Genomic DNA, 18,945 nt, shown 5'->3' with positions numbered 1-18,945 from the left:
TTGGCAAAGAGAAGGGGTCATACAGGTAGCAGAAATGGAGGGTGTGTTTGCACCTCAACCATAACTGAGCTGGTTTAGGCTAAACCTGACTCCCCCTTACTCCAACCAACAGGGAGGGAGGAAGAAGGCTCCCTCCCACTGAAAAAAAAAATGCATTGGATTTACTCAATGCAACAGTGGACATTGGTTGCACACAAAGTTTTTACTTTAGCAGCAGTCTACACTGTTGTGTTCATTCAACACAAAGTTGTTATATTCAGTAAACACAAGTATTTTATGTTGCTACAAAATGATTAAAATGTGTTTGAATAAATTAAGTTCTGCAATCATTTCACTTTTGTCATTTGACTTCAACACAACTCAATCATTTTATTACAACACAATTTGATTACTTAAATTCAACATTAATTTTATATTCTAATGACACCTTGATAATGTTACTTTAACATCATTAAAAATTTCAAAATAATTGTTATTCCAAAAACATATATTATTCTAAATCAAAAACAGATTTTAAATGTAAATCAAGTTAATTCTATTTTCAACATCCTGTTACCCACTTTCTCCCCACCAAATAAGTTGACGTTTAGAAAGAATTTTGAAACAATAAAAGCTTTTATTCAATGTCTTGGAAAAAGTTAAAATGGCACATTTTACAGCCATTATAAATGGTGTATTGATGAAAATAAATTGCACCAAAACGTACAACAAAACTGGTATCTGGACCTCCACACACATGAAATGTCAGTTTGTTTTTAAATGCAATCGCTCATTAACAATTATTGCATTGGCTCATCGGTGCAGTCATTTTATTCCATAACCTGGAAGAACAGTCAAACTGGCACAGCAATACATTATAAATCATGTATTGATGCACACATTGCTCCAAAATGTACAACAAAACTGGTATCTGATCCCCCGCCCCTCCCTCCCCACACATTTTATTCTATAACCTGGAAGAACAGTCAAAATGGCACATTTTACATCCATTATAGAACAGCATTATATTATAAATGGAGTTTGATGCACACATTGCACCGAATGTCCAGCAAAACTGGTATTCAGGTTTCCCACTGACAATAAGTAACATGAAATGAACATGTGAATGAATGTCAACTTGAAAAATATAATACACTAAGACATTAACATTTACTGTAATGGCTAACTGTTGCAGTCATCTTTGCTTAACAAATACTGGTGGTGGAAGAGAACAAGCCACATCAGTTCTTTCAAAGTTTTTCAAAAGCAGGGATTGGTCATTACTGATGCATTTTAGCTTTCAGGCTTTGCACCTTTTGTGAAAGTTGGGCTGCATCCAACTCCATTATTATTTTTTGAAAAACCTCAAAGGTGTAAAGGAAGTTTTTGTGGATACCTCAAATTTAAGCAGTAACAAAGCCCAAACAGCATTGCAGATGCAAGGGCCACATTGTCAAGATCGCGAAGCACAACCACACCTTCGATAACAACTCCGACGTCATTATTGTCACCGTTGGGGAGTTCCTCTAGATATGTAGATTCCAACAGTTGTTGCTTCTATGGCACTTAGTGTAGTAGCCTCAGTCATGTCCTGGTGATAAAAAAGAATTTCTTTTTAGATTTTTTTTAAAACACATGTAGATTCTACTTTTATACTTTACAGTAGGGGTGAAACGACTGGGGTAATCCCATTCATTCAATTAAATAATAAACTAATTTAATAATCAAATAAAACATGCCATTTGGTAAAAGTTGAACCCACCCAGAGCAGTAATTGAGGCAAAACTGTATAAAAATATTAAACATCTTTAAGAAAAAAGAAAAAACATATTCTTGTTTTCATTGTAAAATGCTTTGTATATGCCAGATTCATGTTTATTTAGACAAATTTTATTCTAGTTAAAAATTATTCTTTAAAACTTTACACCTGGATTACACCTACAAACTTACCACGTACTCCTGGACAAGGTCATCAGGGTCCTCGTTGAGGAAAATGCAGAGTCCTCTCCCTGGCAGTATCAATGTCATCCTGAAAGGTTATTACAACACATAACATTTTAACAAGTTGTCAAAACAAAGACAAAAATTGGGGAAAAAAAAAAAAAACATGATCTGAATGAAGAAAGAATTTATGGATGTTAACACATTCATTTACATGCTCTGCTGTGAAAGTAATTCCATTCAAAAATAGTTTATTAATCCCAAAGTAAAATTAAACGTTGTTGTAGCTCATATTATGCAGGTTTCTTCAAAGAGCCGTTTTAGATGCTGATGGCTGTAGGCAGGAAGGATCTCCTGTAGCGGTCTGTCTTACAGCAGATCTGAAGAAGCTGCTACTAAGCGGCAGTGGAGGGGTGGGGGTAAATTGTTTGTCCAGCAGTTCCTGCTGTGTGGATCAACAGCCACAAGGTGACACATGAAAGCACTTTAGACTGCTGCCTCTATTGCTCTTCTTAATAATGGTCATTCCAACTTTGAATTACAATCCTACCTAAATTTTAATCTACAGCTAATCAAATCCATCACAGCAGACAAATGACTTTATAACCACAGGGGAGTGAAAACTTTTTAATAAAATTTATGATAGGGACGTGTTTAAATACACTGCATGTAATTTTAAGGTCCCGTTAGGGGTCCTGTTTAATCAAATTTTTAGAAACTAACCAGTTTAATGGTTATCACTAGTGCAATGCATTTATAATTTAAAGTTAAAGTAGTTCTTACTGTCATTCTGGTAGCCATGTCCTCTAATTTTTTGCCTCACTGCCCCTTCTGCTTCGCAAACACCCCCAGGAGACTCGCAGAGTGCATGTCAAGTTGCGAGAGAAACCTTGACTGTAGCTGCATAGTCGTGATCCTCTTAAATTCTGCATTAATCTGAAAGAACATTAAAAATATTTTTCAGCAAAAACATAAAACCACACTATCCACGCGATTTAGATCAACAAAGGTTTTCACCAGGTGACAGGATGCTTCATCAAAGCAATCAAGTCCATTCAGACTCATTTGATATTATTAGATAAACTAAGCCACTCTAACTATAAGCTTTATCAAAAAGGAAAGTTTTAAGCCTAGCCTTAAAAGTAGACAGGGTGTCTGCCTCACGGAGTAAAACTGGGAGCTGGTTCCACAGGAGAGGAGCCTGATAACTAAAGGATCTGCCTCCCATTCTACTTCTAGAGACTCTAGGAACCACCAGTAAACCTGCAGTCTGAGAACAAAGTGCTCTGTTAGGAACATATGGACCAATCAGATCTCTGATGTATGATGGAGCTAGATCATTAAGGGCTTTATATGTGAGGAGGAGTATTTTAAATTCTATTCTGGATTTAACAGGGAGCCAATGAAGGGAAGCTAAAATAGGAGAAATATGATCTCTCTTTGTAATTTTCATCAGAACTCTTGCTGCAGCATTTTGAATCAGCTGAAGGCTTTTAACTGCATTTTGTGGACATCCTGATAGTAAAGAATTACAATAGTCCAGCCTTGAAGTAACAAATGCATGGACTAGTTTTTCAGCATCACTCCTGGACAGGATATTTCTAATTTTGGCAATGTTCCGGAGGTGAAAGAAGGAAATCCTAGAAACCTGTTTAATATGGGATTTAAATGACATGTCCTGGTCATAAGTAACACCAAGGGTTTTACTTTATTAACGGAGGTCAATTTAATGCCATCTAGGTTAAGTGATTGACTAAGCAGTTTCTTTTTTAAAGACTCCGGTCCAAAGACGACAACTTCTGTCTTGTCTGAATTTAGAAGCAGAAAATTTAGAGTCATCCAAGTTTTTATATCTTCAAGAGGTGCTTGTAGTCTATCTAACTGGTTGGGCTCATCAGGATTTATGGATAAGAAAAGCTGAGTATCATCAGCGTAACGGTGAAAATTTATTCTATGCTGCCTGATAATTTTACCTATTGGAAGCATATATATAGTAAAGAGAATTGGCCCAAGTACTGAACCCTGTGGTACTCCACAATTAACCCTGGAGTTTAAAGATGATTTATCATTTACATGAACAAACTGGAATCTGTCAGACAGATATTTAAACCAGCCTAGCGCTGTTCCCCTGATCCCTACAGCATATTCCAGCCTTTCTAAGAGAATATTATGATCGACTGTATCAAATGCAGCACTGAGATCTAACAGAACCAGAACAAACACAAGTCCATTATCTGAGGCCATAAGAAAATCATTAGTGACTTTCAGCAGAGCTGTTTCAGTGCTATGATGAGCTCTGAAACCTGACTGAAACTCTTCAAACAGGTCATTGCTGTGTAAATGCTCACATTTGATTAGCAACTATTTTCTCAAGAATTTTAGATAAGAATGGAAGATTAGATATAGGTCTGTAATTTTTCAAGTCATCTCGATCAAGTGAAGGTTTCTTAATTAAAGGTTTAATTACAGCTACCTTAAAAGCCTGTGGTACATATCCATTTACTAAAGATAGATCTTTCAGTTCCAGGGTTTTACTTATTAGGGCAAAATCAAACTAATCTGGTGTTTCAAATCCATCTGTACACATGGAAAAAAAAGCTGACTCTAGTCCTGCTTTTCAAACAATGGGTTATATGGCTCATCGCCCAGGACGGCATGGCCTGGGGGGCCTCCTAAACAAGTTTTCTTTTACTTAAATTCATGTCCTGTCCGAGGGGGACTGGAACCCCCTGTGTTGGGGACAGTGACCCTAAAGTTTGTGTCTAATTTGTGGCTTAAGAAGCAACATATTTTGGTGTTTTGGACTGCATCTCATCATCTAGCTCCAAATCTGAAAAAACTGGGTCATTTGACACTGAGCAGAAATTCTTAAAAACAATCTTTAAAATGTATGTACCTTTATTTGTAGATGAAGGCTTTAATGGCATTAGGACCACTTTGAATCATGTAGTCCAAACCTAGGCTGAATTATTCTATACTGATTACAGATTCTTTAAAATACAGTTTGTGTTTGGTAAGAGCTGTGGTTTGGAGAAAGAAATGTCTGAAAACTCTTTATATCTAACCTCACTCTACATATAAAATGCAAGACAAAGCTCAAACATATAGTATTTATATTTTTAGGAATGTTTCTAATAAGTCACTTTTTTTGCAACAATAGTCACAGATTTCACACACTCATTATTTATTTACCAAAGATAAAGGCAAGCTAGAAACCTGTGTGTGTGAAACTAAGTACACCCCCTGAACCAGCAGTCTGTAAAACCACATTCAACTGCAGTAACTCTAAATAGCGACTTTCTCAGTGTTTTGTGTCGTCATGGAAAAGTTTTAGTTTATTCTTCTTTCCGACGTTGCTTCAGTTCGTTGGGGTTTGCAGATATTTGTTCCTGGACAGCCTTCTGAAGGTCCCACAACAGCATGATGATCAGGTTGAGCTCTGGACTTTAACTGGGCCATTTCAACACCATTTGTTTTTCAGCCATTCTGCTGTGTTTGTGATCATGGTCCTGTTAATGACCCAGTTTGGACAGAAACAGCCTGAATCATCATACTTCTACCACTCTGCTTGAGAGTTGGAACATGGTCTTTAAGGTGCTTTAAACAGTTCTGTTTGCTACGTCTCTAGGGCTTTGTTCCAGACGTCTTGTGCTTTATTCAGATGCAGCTCTGTGGACCTAAGTCATTCCCGTCCTCTCATCTGTGAGAACATTGCATGCTGTGATGTTGTGGTGAATTGGCTGGGAGGTCCACTCCTGTTTTCCATTTGGGAATAATCTTTCTCTCTCTAGAACCCATGGACTTCATATAGCCCGGTAGTGACCTTATAGCCCTTTCTATATTAATGAGAGGCAACAAAAGGTGATTTCTGATGCCTGTCCGCCTTGGCATTGTGTTGACACGCTGCTGAAGCTCATGCATCGTGGACTCTGTTGGGTTGGTTTTAGATTTGAATAATTGTAGAACCTGGTAGTAAAACCCTTGAACTGAAAGAACTTGACTGGATGTTCAGTGTCGTAGTGAAAGCAATCGTAGGACTAAGGTTTTCCTCAGCAGGTGTGCTTCACTTTTAAACCCTGTTAGATAAAAACATGCCATTTTTGGCCGGGGTTTATGACAGATTTTGAGAAGAAGACAGAAACCTTCGGCTTTTTGTCCATCATGCTCATACTTTTTATTCAGAGAAGCTAACGGTTAGAAATGATCCTCGCTGTGTAGATTAATTGCTTTAAGATGCAGGTTTCAGAATGAATGTAGTCTGTTGAGAAAACTGCATGCATGGAGAAACAAGCCAAGTCGTTGTATAACTCGGCATTCATTAAGAGCCTTTTATTACAGGTTGTCTTCTTTCAGTATTAACAGTGTTTACTAATGCAACTGTTTTCTTGCTTTCTCACTAATTATATGTTCATTTTTTTATTTTTTTAATCTCTGAAAACAATAAACAACAGTACTTTTAATGCATTCAACATTGTTTGAATATTTTTACCATGTTTTAGCTCAATACTGCCAATAAAATTCACTTTCACTGCTACATAATTTTATAATAATGTTGCTCACCCTGTTTCATATATGAACCCATAAAGAAAAAGCAAAGAGCTCCAGATTTCTGTAATAAAGCATCAACTAGACTGTAAATACTCTTTGTACTTTGAAGCAATATTGCAATATTGCTCATTTATTATCTGAAGCTGTGAAATAAGTTGTAAAACGAAAAAACTATTTTGACTGATTTGGAGTCAGTCTGTTTCCTTTTTTGTAAAGTTTTTATTTTTTTTCTGTGTATTTTTTGCATTTATATCCGATTGTTTTGCATTCATTGATTCTTTCAGAGTTATTTGTAATTAGGGATGCAGTTTAAACCAGATATTTGCAAACATTGTATAAAAATAAACATATTTTTCTCCTTCACTGACATGAAATCTACTTAAACGTTTCCTGTTTTAGGTCATATGTTTTGGGAATCCTTCAACAAGCTTCTCAAAACAGAAGATGTTGCTTCAATATTTTCACACAATGTTCTTCCCTCATGATCTATTTTCTGAAATGCACCTGTCACTCCTGCAGCAAACTGTCCCCACAACATGATGCAGCTACCTCCGTACTTCACTGCTGGGATGGTGTCCTCAGGTTTGCAATCTCCAGTATAACCAAACACTTCAGTGTTTGTTTAATCAGACCACAGAACTTGTCTCTAAAAGCGAAGGTCTTCGTCCCTGAGAGCATTTGCAAACTGTAATTGGACAGTTTATTTTGCACTTGGTGTAATGGCCTCTTCTTCACTGAGTGCCCTTTCAGCCCATGTCAGTAAGGAACTAGTTTCACTGTGGATCATGACTCTCTTACCAGCTTCAGTCAGCATCTTCACAAGATCTCCTGCTTCTGTTCCTTTTGCTAAAGGATTTTATGTCTTATTATTCAGAGATTTAGCAAATTAGGAGTAAGTTGTGTAATCTTGACCTAAAACAGGACAAGTTTCATTTAATGTCAGACAGTAAGAATAAAATGTTATGTTTCTTTTGACACAGTTAATAACTGGTTTCAACTTTATTTATTAAACCTGTACATTATAACAACTGATTGACTGATTGAATATACCTGCTAGAAGTTACATTCAGCCAACAATCCTTTAGCAATTTTAGCAAATGCTCAAGGAACTGAAAAAAATAAAGTTCAGTTAAAATGTTCCCTGCACACCATTTTAGGAAAACTTTCCATAACAATCGTTTGAGAACGTTCACTGAAAGCCGTTGAGAAGCTTTCATGGATCCGTCTCTTTGTCAGCTTGGTACATATCAGCGTCTGAAAATGGAAGCAGCTTTTTCTTCTGCAATATCTGTCAAATTGAATGTAAAAAGCATGTTAACTCTTCCAAAGCTTCAGATAAATATCTTTCCTAGGATTTAATTTTCTGTCCATAGAGCCAGCCTAAGCATCTGGGGATTGGGCCGCCGAGGTCTCCACTTTCGTCTGCCGCCCAATCCTCTTTGTACTGGTCCCTCACAGTTCCCCTTGCAGGTGGTGGGCCCACTGGGGGATGGCCTCGCATCTCTCCTACGGGCTTGGCCCGGCCGGGTCCCGCAAGGAGCAACCCAGCCATCAGGCGCTCTCTGAGGGTTCCCGACCCCAGGCCTGGCTCCAGGGAGGGACCCCGACTCCGCCATACCGGCCGACATCACGTGCCTCGATCGTATTGTCCTCATGAGGGTGTCTTGAAGATCAGCTCCTCCAAGTCCGAGGCCATGGTTCTCGACCGGAAAACGGTGGCTTGTCCTCTTCAGGTTGGAGGGGAGTTCCTGCCTCAAGTGGAGGAGTTCAAGTATCTCGGGGTCTTGTTCACGAGTGAGGGAAGAATGGAGCGGGAGATCGACAGACGGATCGATGCGGCTGCCGCAGTAATGGGGGCGCTGTGCCGGTCCGTTGTGGTGAAGAGAGAGCTGAGCCGAAAAGCAAAGCTCTAGATTTACCGGTCGGTCTACGTTCCTACCCTCACCTATGGCCGTGAACTTTGGGTCATGACCGAAAGAACGAGATCCCGGATACAAGCGGCTGAAATGAGCTTCCTCCGTAGGGTGGCCGGGCACTCCCTTAGAGATATGGTGAGGAGCTCGGCCATCCGGGAGGGGCTCGGAGTAGAGCCGCTGCTCCTCCACATCAAGAGGAGCCAGTTAAGGTGGCTCGGGCACCTCCTGGACGCCTTCCTCGGGAGGTGTTCCAGGCACGTCCCACCGGGAGGAGGCCCAGGGGACGGGCCAGGACACGCTAGAGGGACTATGTCTCTTGGCTGGCCTGGGAACGCCTTGGGCTCCCCCCAGAGGAGCTAGAGGAGGTGTCCCTGGGGAGAGGGACGTCTGGGCGTCTCTGCCTCTGACTGAGAATTGTTATTTTCATAGAGTGACTCGGTTCTCATTTAGGTACCGCTGGTTGTAAATGGGCTGCCTTTAGTGGGGCTCTGAAGAACTTTTGGTTTGAATCATTTACAATGAAAATATAAACTAATCAAGTGTGATGCTGGGCCAGTGAATGCCGACTGCCCAGAACATGAGTTGTCAGAGTGCATTTATTCTTATTCTAGTAAATTATCAGTATATAATCTGACAAGGAAGACAGTGAACCAGGAACAAGCACTGGTGGGTACTTGTTTTAGATCTGGGAATGACAGAAAACCCAACTTTATTTAGTTGATAAACTCTGAGACCAGACAAATTAAAACTTTGATACAATTCAAAACATCAGAGCTGCATTGTAGGGTTCAGTTTAATAGCCTGGTTCTAATTTATGGAGCTTCTACATGGATGATTCTGTATGGAGATATTCAATTCACAATGTGCAATATGTGGAATGTGTATACATTTATGTATTTTTTTGACATCTGTTCTATACCTATTTTCTTTTCTACTTTTACATAGGGTTAGTTGTGTTGCAATTTTTGCTAATTTGATATATACAATGATGATGTAGCTTTTACTTCAGCACTTTTCTGAGCCATTGCAACAAAATCGTGCCCAGATATGTATTTGAAGATGCAAATCTGAGTGTCAATAGAGACCAGTCTAAGAAGCAATAGAGTGTATCTCTGAACTCCTAGATGCTGTCCTCGTCCTCACTAAAACTAAAAAAGTAGGACACCCCAGTCACCCCTGTGGCTCCCTGTGTCCCAGAGAAAATACCTTAAAATACTTCTGTTAGTTTAAAAATCACTGAATATGTTAGCACCAAAACCACTTTGGTCTTCTGGTTCTAGTCTACTCCCAACCCCATAATCAGCACCAAACATGGAGAAGCAGCATTCAGTTCTTCTGATCCACTAATCTGGAACAAACTTCCAGAAAACGGTAAAAAATGCTGAATGTCTGGGTTTATTTTAAATCAAGGTAAACACAATTTGTTTAAAGTTGCTTTTTATTGTTATTAATTTCAATCTGTAGTCCAACTTTTCTTATACCAATGCTATTTCTTCCTATGTGTTTTCTTGTCTTATGTTTTTTATTATGTAAAACACTTTGAATTGTCTTGTTGCTGAAATGTTTTATGAAAATAAACTTGCCTTGTCTTATATGTTCCCCAAAGGCTCCTAAGCTCCTGCGGTCAGGGGCCACAACGTCATGGACCCTCATGACTAAAAATCATCAGTCTGTGTGTAATTATTCCATATTATATATATATATATATATATATATATATATATATATATATATATATATATATATATATATATAATATTTATAATTATTCCATTATAATGTTTTATGTAGTGAATTAAGATGGACCTGTCAATAATTTGTTTCTAATTTATTGAAAATGACTGTAAATATTTACTTACTTTATATAAACGCTGCTTCGTGTTTTTACACAAGGCAGCCATATTGGATTTTGTGGTCAGGGTTAGAATTCCCACTTCAATAGAACTTTCCTTTATTTTTTCCAACTTTGAACTTCTAAAGTTCAATCATGTAAGAATTTTTTCCCACACAACCAAACAAGTATTTTTTGTTCTACTGTTTAAAAAGTTTGTCGGAGTGTCCTACTAGCAAAACCTGGAATAAACCACAAGTTTGAACAATTCAGTTGTTGTATTATTTAAATGTATTAAATGTTGTATCATTAAATGTATTTCATCTGTATGTAATGCTTTGTTTATTATTATTATTATTTTCATTTGATCTTTTAAGCCGGTCTCGAGGCTTGGCCGTTGAGAAGCTCGCGCTGCTAGCAAGATGGCGGCGGCTCCTTAACGTCATTAGCCGTTAGCTTAGCTACGGAAACTGTAAAATTCAAACATTTCGGTAATTATTTTAATCTAACGGGATGACGAAGTTAAACCGCATTAAACTGGATGGATTCATGGCGGAGTTTGATCGACTGGAGCAGGTAAGTGAACGTTAGCTAGCTACATTTGGTTGAAGCCTGATGGCAGCATTTTTCTCACATTACAATCACACATATACAACTTTTTAAATGTAACGTCAAATTGTTAAAAAAAAATATTTCTTAGTTATTCACTTTTTCTTTTGATATTGTGTTTCACTTCATATCTTACTGCCTTATTTCTTGTTTTACTCAGTCTGGACATAAAATATGAGTTACTTTTTAAAGCCATCATAATATTGTACCCTCCGCACTGTCTTAAAAATCCTTGTTTGTTTGCACAAACTTGGCAAATAAAGCTAATTATCAATGAACACAGCCTACGGGGTATTAGACAGTTTGTGTATTTTTGTGAAAAAAACAACAACTGTCCTTTATTTTGGTATGGGTCCGTAACAGTCTGGGAATGTCTGGAATTTGATTTTAGTATTTCCCTGGTCTGGATAACTGGCGGTGGGGGGGGTGTTATTTTCAGTCAGGCCAGATGTTTGTTTATCATCCATCTTTTTATCCATCCATCCATCCATCTCTTTACAGTCTGTTTTTGCAACCCTGACCTCTGCAGAAATGTGTGGAAAAAAGTCATCTGATCTTAACTGTTTGTAGTTAATAAATTGGTTTAAAACATCATTTGGTAATGCGGAACATAATTACACTAAAGTAAATGAAAACTGTGCAGGAACCCTGCATCTTACATATTATTGGATAACTAATCAGACTGCTATGACCTGGACGCTGTCAAAGAATTGCTCTTGTGCTCCTGGGACCCATCTAGGGTAGTCTAAAAACCAAGAAAAAGCATTAAAATCTATCCATCTACAAGTTGAGTAAAATTATCACAAATTATACTTGCTGTTTTTTTTTTTTTTTAATCTACAATCGGCGTAGAATAATTGAGTCCAGGTATGAACATTTCAAATACTGCTGTTTTTAAAAAAGGGCCCCATCTGAGGTCTAAATGCACAGAAAACATTAGTCTTACCTTTCTGTGTTTTTTCACAAACACACTAAATGTTTTAGAAGTTACAAGATGGATAAAAAAAAAAAAACTACAGGATTAGATTTTGAACTGGAGTTCAACAAAAATAGTTAGCTTCCTTAAAATCAGTGAAGAAGTGCTTTACTAAATGTGAATCTAACTCCAGTATTTTATGGGGGTTGATATTAAATTAAACAGTTTCTCTTTATTGTCTCTGACAGAATATTACAGAGCTTAATAGTAAAAAAAACATGCTGGAGATCAGGTTGGAGGATTCCAACAGACTGGTGAAACTTTATCTAAATAAGGAGGAGAGTCTAATTGAAGGCGAGTATTATGTTGACATTCAAGTTTTCTTTGTTTCCCCTGAACATGTGTTTTATGTCTACTTCTAGTGACGGTTTTACCAAACAACAGAACAGTTCCCAATTTTCATTTTCAGCTGGAAAAGCTTATTTTTAGGAATAACATCTGTGATTTAATTGCATTTTAGGGGTCTTTTTTTCCCCTTCTTTTACTGCATCTTGTTCATTTGCTGTTAGTGATAACAAATTGGATTTGAATGAAAAATAATTTATTATAAATTAGAAAATAAAAATAATCTTAAGAAGCGCAACTGTTAAATTTTGTGACCTTTGCTGAATTATTTCAAGGTAAATGTTCGTAAGGGGCATTAACAGTCATAAGCTTGGTAATTCTGATGTTGCAGAGAAGGAGAGCCTCCTCGCCACCGTGGACCAGCTGCAGCAGACTCTGCAGGAACAGTGCGACCTCAGAGGTAACAGGAACCACTGGTTGAGAACCTAAAATTCAAGAGAAATCTAACAGAAGCTTGAAGCAAGGATGAAAACAGGCAGATAAAATTCAGAAGCTCTAGTCATCTTTCTCCAGGGTGAAATTATTACACAGCAGACCGCTTCACTTTGTGCAGTGTACCAGTAAAATTAGCTAAAAGAATAGCCCTCAGCATAATGCTGCCACCACCATGTTTGACTGTTGGTACAGTGTTCTTGGCTTTGAAAACCTTGTCTTGAATCCTCCAATCACATTTGGCCAAACGGCTCCATCATTGTCTCATCTGTCAGCAGAACCTTTCTCCAAAAGGCATTTGGTTTGTCCTTGTCAACAGCTGCTAATCCCAGTCAGTTTAAAGGCGTCCATTTTTGGAACAGGGGCATCTTTCTTCAGTTGCACCTCCTCATGGTCCACGGTGATGCAAAACTGTCTTCACTGTAGACAGTAACAGTGGTGTTTCAGTTTCTAGTTCATGATAGATTTGATCTGAGGAGGCCCGTTTGGATCAGATTGCTGAAACTTGGACACAACTAGCAGTTCCAACAGTAGAATCACTCTGAACACGGATCCATACTGGTTTGGGGATCAATAAAGCAGGCCAACATTAAGCTTCCGAAATGGCTTTCCCAAAACTCCGACAGCAACCCTGTTGATAGTCTGTGGACTGTGAATAAAAATTACGTCTTTGCCAGGAAAATGACAACTTTAAATTGCACGATCCATCGGCTGTTATTCATTTTTTACCATATCACTATTGTTCCTTTTAATTAAAACTGAGCCGATATTAATAACTGATGTTTGTTCCCATGTTGTTGCCAGTTGTGTGTTTGTTTCTGGAGGCGTCATGTGACAGTGATATTAAAGCAGCTCGGGTTTGTGGGATGTTTAACTGAAGCAGAGAAGCAATGTCAGAGTTGTGGTCATTTTCTCTCACAGTGCTGAAGGGATAAAGAAATATATATAATATCAGTTCTCGCCATAGCAGCAACATTAATATAAAATATTGATATCGGCCCAAAACCTTGTTGGTGGCTAAGAAAAGTTTGTGGCAAGAGTTGCAGCTTCCTAAGAGACATTTAACCAATTTTTTGTTGGAGTTTTTCAATATATTTTTGAGCCTGTATGTTTATTTGTGCCCTGTTTGGAACATGTTTCCATCCTGGAAAAAGATGCTTTAAAACGTTACTACAAGCCTTAAATTTATATGAGACACACATGGATGCTGAGGAAATAGAAACTTCTAACCGTGGATCTGTTGTAACAGGTTTGATTGTTTGCTTTGTTAAAGAACCTCCAGAAGACTCAGTAAATCCACTTTAAAAGCCAAAAAAAATCTTTTTTCATATAACTCGGCGTTACCATAGGATTAAGGTTTAGGACTGAAATGTTCTACTGTTGTTCCAGTGGAGAACGAGAGACTGAGGAAGGAGATTATTCATCTGAAAGAGGAGAATGAAAGAACAGCAGAGGTAAGGACAGGAACAACATCCAGAAGAATTTATTATCAGTGTGTCCACTCCACACATCACAGGATGTTCTCTCTATTCAACAACTCCAAACCTCAAGGACCAAGGTACCTTCTATGGGAGACCGGGCCTTCTGCACAGCTGCACCCAGCTAACTCACTTTACTTCAATCATTTCTAATTTTATTCTTTTTATTTAATTCTGATAAGTTTTTTTTTACACTCTTAAATGTAACATTTTTGAGATCGGTAAGCTGATGTAAAGTGCGTTATAAATAAAATGTATTATTATGATTAAAAATGTGGCCTTAAACCAGTTTAATTCGCAGGTGTTTACACTCAGACATGCAGTCAGATAAAAACTTTGGTCACCAAGTTCTCCAACAGAATAGGACTGATGAATGTAAATAAACGGCTTCATCTTCTCTGTCAGGTGTTGGTTCAGCTGCTCAGGAATGTTCTTCTATGTTCTGTTCGAAGGTAGGGAAGGTTGATGTTCAGCAGCTGCTCAGCAAGATGACAGCAGATAAAGACCAACACCAGAGGGCGCTGGAGGCCATAAAACATCAGTGCAACTGGGAGGTGGAGGAGGCCCACAGGGAGGCTCTGAGGCAGAGTAAGGCTTCTGAAAATTACACCCCACACACCCACTGTGGGCTCCGACTGTGGGCTGGTGTCAGGGAGTCTACTGCTTCCTCTCAAACTAAAACAAACCTCAGACATCAGCTCCAACCTCCTTATAACTCTGTCATATAACTAATAAGCTGCTAGATAAGAGGTGGAGTGCTCGTGTTTTTATTCTGTTTTATCCCGATGAGCTGGCGGCTGATTTAATATGAACTTTCGGACATGAACTGATAATTGATATAATGTTCAGTACTTTGCAAAAGTATTTATACTCCTTTTCTATACATTGTTATGCTACACCCACACACCTCAATTTATTTATTGGACTTTTATGTGATGAACAACACAAGGTAGTAATTGTTCAGAGGTTTAGAATATTTATCTGAACAATGAAATGTGCATTTTTATTCAGCTTCTTCACTCTGGTACCCCCAAATAAAATGCAGCAGAACCAAAGTCACCTAATAAGTGAAAAATGTATTTAGTGTAATTTAAGCTCAGTATAAATGCAGCTGTTGTGTTTCTGGCCTCAGAGGTTTGTTAGAGAACATCAGAGAACAATCAGCATCATGAAGACCAAGGAACACAGCAGAGAGGTCAGGGACGGAGCTGTGGAGACGTTTAAAGCTGGGTTAGGTTCTAAAACAATATTTACCCAGGGCAGGTAGTTAATTTAAACAGAACATCTCACAGAGTTCTGTTCAATTCATCATCTGAACATGGGAAGATGGATCAACTGCAGACCTACCGAGACATGGACGTCCACCTAAAGTGACAGGACGGGCAAGGAGAGCATGATAAATGTGGAGGAGCTGCAGAGATCAACAGCTGAGGTGGGACAGTCTGAAGGAAACCTGTCCAAAGGTTCATCAGCAATATAAGGGACACAAGAATCCTGTGGATGACGGTGATCTGGTCAGATGACACCAAAGTTAAACCTTTTGGGCTAGATGCAGAATGCTTAGTGTGGCAGGAAGCTAACGCAATATATCACCATGAACAAGATCTCCAGAGGGAGGGTTGGAGCAGCTCACTGTGGGATGCTTTTCTTCAGCAGGAACAGGGAAGCTAGTCAGTGTTGATGGAAAGACAGGTGAAGGTAAACACAGGAGGATCCTGGAAGGAAACCTGTTAGAGGCTGCAGAAGACTGGAGACTAGGGTGGAGGTCCACCTTCCAACAGGACAACCACCCTGAACATATGGCCAGAGCTACAAAGGATATTCATGTGTTAGAATGGTCTAGTTGAAGTCCAGACCTAAATCCTGTTGAGAATCTGTGGCAAGACTTAAACGTTGCTTTTCACAGACACTCTCCATCCAATCTAACTGAGTTGAGCAGAGAAGAATGGGCAAAAATGTCAGACCCAGGTGTTCAAAGCTGATGGAGACCAGAAAGACCTGGAGCTGAAGGTGCAGCCAAAGGTGGTCCTACAAAGTGTTGGGCAGAAAAAATGGCACACTACACTTTCCAGAGTTTAATTAGTAGAAAAATGTTTTAAAAATGTACCATTTCTTATCCACTTTATAGCTATGTTCTATTTTGTGTTGCTCTCTCACATAAAAACCCAATTAGTTGGGTCAGAGTTTGTTTTTCTCATCTGAAAAAGTTCATGTAGAACCTTTACGTTTCGACGCGTTTTGATTTGATGAGTCTGATCTTCATTAGAGGTTCCAAGCATAGACCGTAGAGGTTCTGTAAACGGTTGGAAAGCTGCATAGGCAACAATGAATGGAGCATGGCTGGTTCTGAAGTGTTTTTAATTGTCTCGTTGTTGTTGTGTTTTAAGTGGAAACTAAAGATGCCGAGGTGAAGAGGCTGCTGGAGGAGAAAGATCTGGACCTAGACGAGATAAAAAACAGGCTGAAGGATCAGGAGAGGGAGAGGCAGAGCGAGCTCCTCAAGTTACAGATGGAGGTGTTTAATGTTTCTACAAATCATTACAATTGTGTTATAAAAGGCTAATGTTTTATTCTAATTTAATTAAGCAGGGATTTACACTGATGAAGGATTTTGAGCTTGTAATTTTGTTTTGCTGATGAGGTCCATATTTTCTGCTAGGAGCGGTTTTATTTGTTCTTTCCTCAGAACTCAGAAACTTCCTGCTTGTCTGCAGCGGTTCTGTTTTAAATCCAAGCTGTGTTTCATTCTCAGAATCTCCGATGCTCCTTAAAGTTTCCCACACTTCTGACTTCTGATCTGTGTTGATTTACTTTTCTGGTTCGGCTTGCCGAGATATGATCGCTGCTGTATGATTACAGGCTGTCAGCACAGCGCTGAAGGCCCAACAGTACCAGGTTCCTTCCCGTTTATGGATCTATACCAGAAAGCAATTTATAATTTAACATCTCCAGCAGATTTAGATTGTAGAACTCAGTTTTATGGTTAGATGAACAGATGGAGGCTGAACCAAGAGAGGGAGCTGCTCCCCCTGCTGGCACTTACTAGTACTACGGATGAGTTGAATTAATTAATCATAAAGAGATTATTCTATAATGCTGTTTACATGTTTCAAACAATAATGGATGATTTTGTAGCTTCAGGTTTGTTTGTAACCATCTAATCTCTAAAGCAGATGTCACTATTTCAATTTTTGAATTATGCTCAGTTTTGTGTCAGATTCTGCTGTCGGTGTCAGACTGCTTACGAATAAATTAATTTAGAGTTCCTTCACAATTGAAAAAGTCTGTAATTTATATAAACATATTGCAGACAGGAACAACTTTGGAAAAAGTTAAAATTGTATGGAAAATGTTTGTATTCCTAGATATTTTAAAACCATCCATCCATTCAGATCTCTGGAGAAAAATCTGGGCTAAAATTAACCAATTATTCTTGAAATTTGAATCCAAAAAAGTTTCAGACATGAAAAATGTTTAGAAACATAATTGAATTTGTTTGCTCTTAAATATCCTTCCAGAGGCGACGCCAGAACGTAGGTTCTTAAATCCGTCCGAAAAAACCTGAGAACAGCAGCGAGGTTTATTTGTGGAGCACATTTCAGACAATTCAAAGTGATTTATATGATGAAAAAAGGACTACTGACTAAAATGAACAAATGCATTTCATGCTATTAGGCCTATATTTTCTTAACATAAAATCAATTGTTTCTCCCTGGGGAGGACACAACTCCTTAGAACAGTTCTGACCCGTTATGCGTCTCGATAATGAGGGAATATTCCTCTTTAAACTGGTCCACATCTGGACCAAGAGTTCTTCCAGGAGAGCCCAGCCCAGCCACGGCCAGTCTGGGACGGGTCTTCTACAGTGAACTGCTTCTCACTGCAGCAGAGATGATGTCTGCGTAAAATGAGAAGTGCAGGACACTGATCTGATGTAAGGATGGAGAAGAACAGGAAGCCTGATCTTGATCAGATGATAATCTTCTTCCACAGTTAGAAGACTCTCAGTTTGACCCTTTTTCAGTTTGTTTATGTTTCTCTTTGTGGGTTCTCACAGTTTGGTGCGAAGTTAGCTCGAGTTCAGAGTTCAGCTCAGAGGAGCCAACAGCAGCAGCTTCATGGATCCAACCTTCTTCCACAGAGTGTCTTTAAGAGGGTGAGCAGTGCACACTGAACATCTGACCTTCCTCCGTTTTAACCATGAAGCAGCAGTTTAGTCCTCAGGTTACAGTTAGTCATAAACAAAAAGAACCTCTAGGTAGGTTTTGTAAGCCGTACCCAGATTTTAGCTGCATGTGTGTGTGTGTGTGTGTGTGTGTGTTTAACCGAAATGTGTGTGTGTCTCATTAGAAGCTGCAGTTTTTCCAGGAGGAGAAGAATAAAGAGATTGCGTCTCTACGTCAGAGAATCAAGGAGCTGGAAGAGATCCAGCGCGCCATGAGCGTCGGCAGCAGCAGCCATGTGAAGAGGAGGAAGTTCTAGTTTGACAGGAGGCCACCTCCATCAGACACGTTCACAAATGTTCCGAGTTCTCCTTTAACTGAGTTTAATAGAAAAAGTTTGAATTGATCTTCTGAGCGCTGGAGTTGCGTAACCCTGGTGTGGGTCCTCTGTCTTCACTGCTCTGCTCGCAGGTGACCGGTGCCCTCTGTGGGAGCTGTAATCCAATTAGAGTCCTGCAGAGAAGGACCAGGGAGGTAGCTGAATGAATGCCAGCTGGAACACTCATCCTGTTCATGCAGTTACAGCTTCACCTGTTTCCGTTCAGAGAAATAAATCAATTCATTCCAAAACGTCATCTTCACCGTCTCAAAGTTTGATTGATGTTTGATCTTAGACGGTGTTTGAAAAGGTTTTCTCCACCAGGCTCATGGAAGAAGGAAAGTACAC

General features: G+C 39.0%; 1 protein-coding gene across 1 annotated transcript; it reads left to right on the top strand.

Annotated features, from left to right (window-relative positions):
- The first annotated feature begins 10,616 nt into the window (after positions 1-10,616).
- Positions 10,617-18,853, top strand: LOC124872185 (coiled-coil domain-containing protein 152-like). Its single transcript, XM_047371938.1, has 8 exons — positions 10,617-10,791; positions 11,989-12,094; positions 12,477-12,545; positions 13,967-14,031; positions 14,508-14,643; positions 16,443-16,570; positions 18,113-18,211; positions 18,406-18,853. The coding sequence occupies exons 1-8, from the start codon at positions 10,729-10,731 to the stop codon at positions 18,535-18,537; spliced, it is 798 nt and encodes a 265-aa protein (XP_047227894.1). The 5' UTR covers positions 10,617-10,728; the 3' UTR covers positions 18,538-18,853.
- The last annotated feature ends 92 nt before the right edge of the window (positions 18,854-18,945 follow it).

Source organism: Girardinichthys multiradiatus, chromosome 8, assembly GCF_021462225.1.
Source record: "Girardinichthys multiradiatus isolate DD_20200921_A chromosome 8, DD_fGirMul_XY1, whole genome shotgun sequence".
Lineage (NCBI taxonomy): Eukaryota > Metazoa > Chordata > Actinopteri > Cyprinodontiformes > Goodeidae > Girardinichthys > Girardinichthys multiradiatus.
Note: the sequence above shows the minus strand (reverse complement) of the source record. Positions and strands in the feature narration are given on the sequence as shown.

Excerpts from the sequence above, each read along its gene's own strand:
- LOC124872185 (XM_047371938.1), top strand. The coding sequence starts at position 10,729 with ATGACGAAGTTAAACCGCATTAAACTGGATGGATTCATGGCGGAGTTT. Across the intron at positions 12,546-13,966 it reads GGAACAGTGCGACCTCAGAG|TGGAGAACGAGAGACTGAGG; the intron begins GTAACAGGAACC and ends CTGTTGTTCCAG. Across the intron at positions 16,571-18,112 it reads TCCTCAAGTTACAGATGGAG|TTTGGTGCGAAGTTAGCTCG; the intron begins GTGTTTAATGTT and ends GGGTTCTCACAG.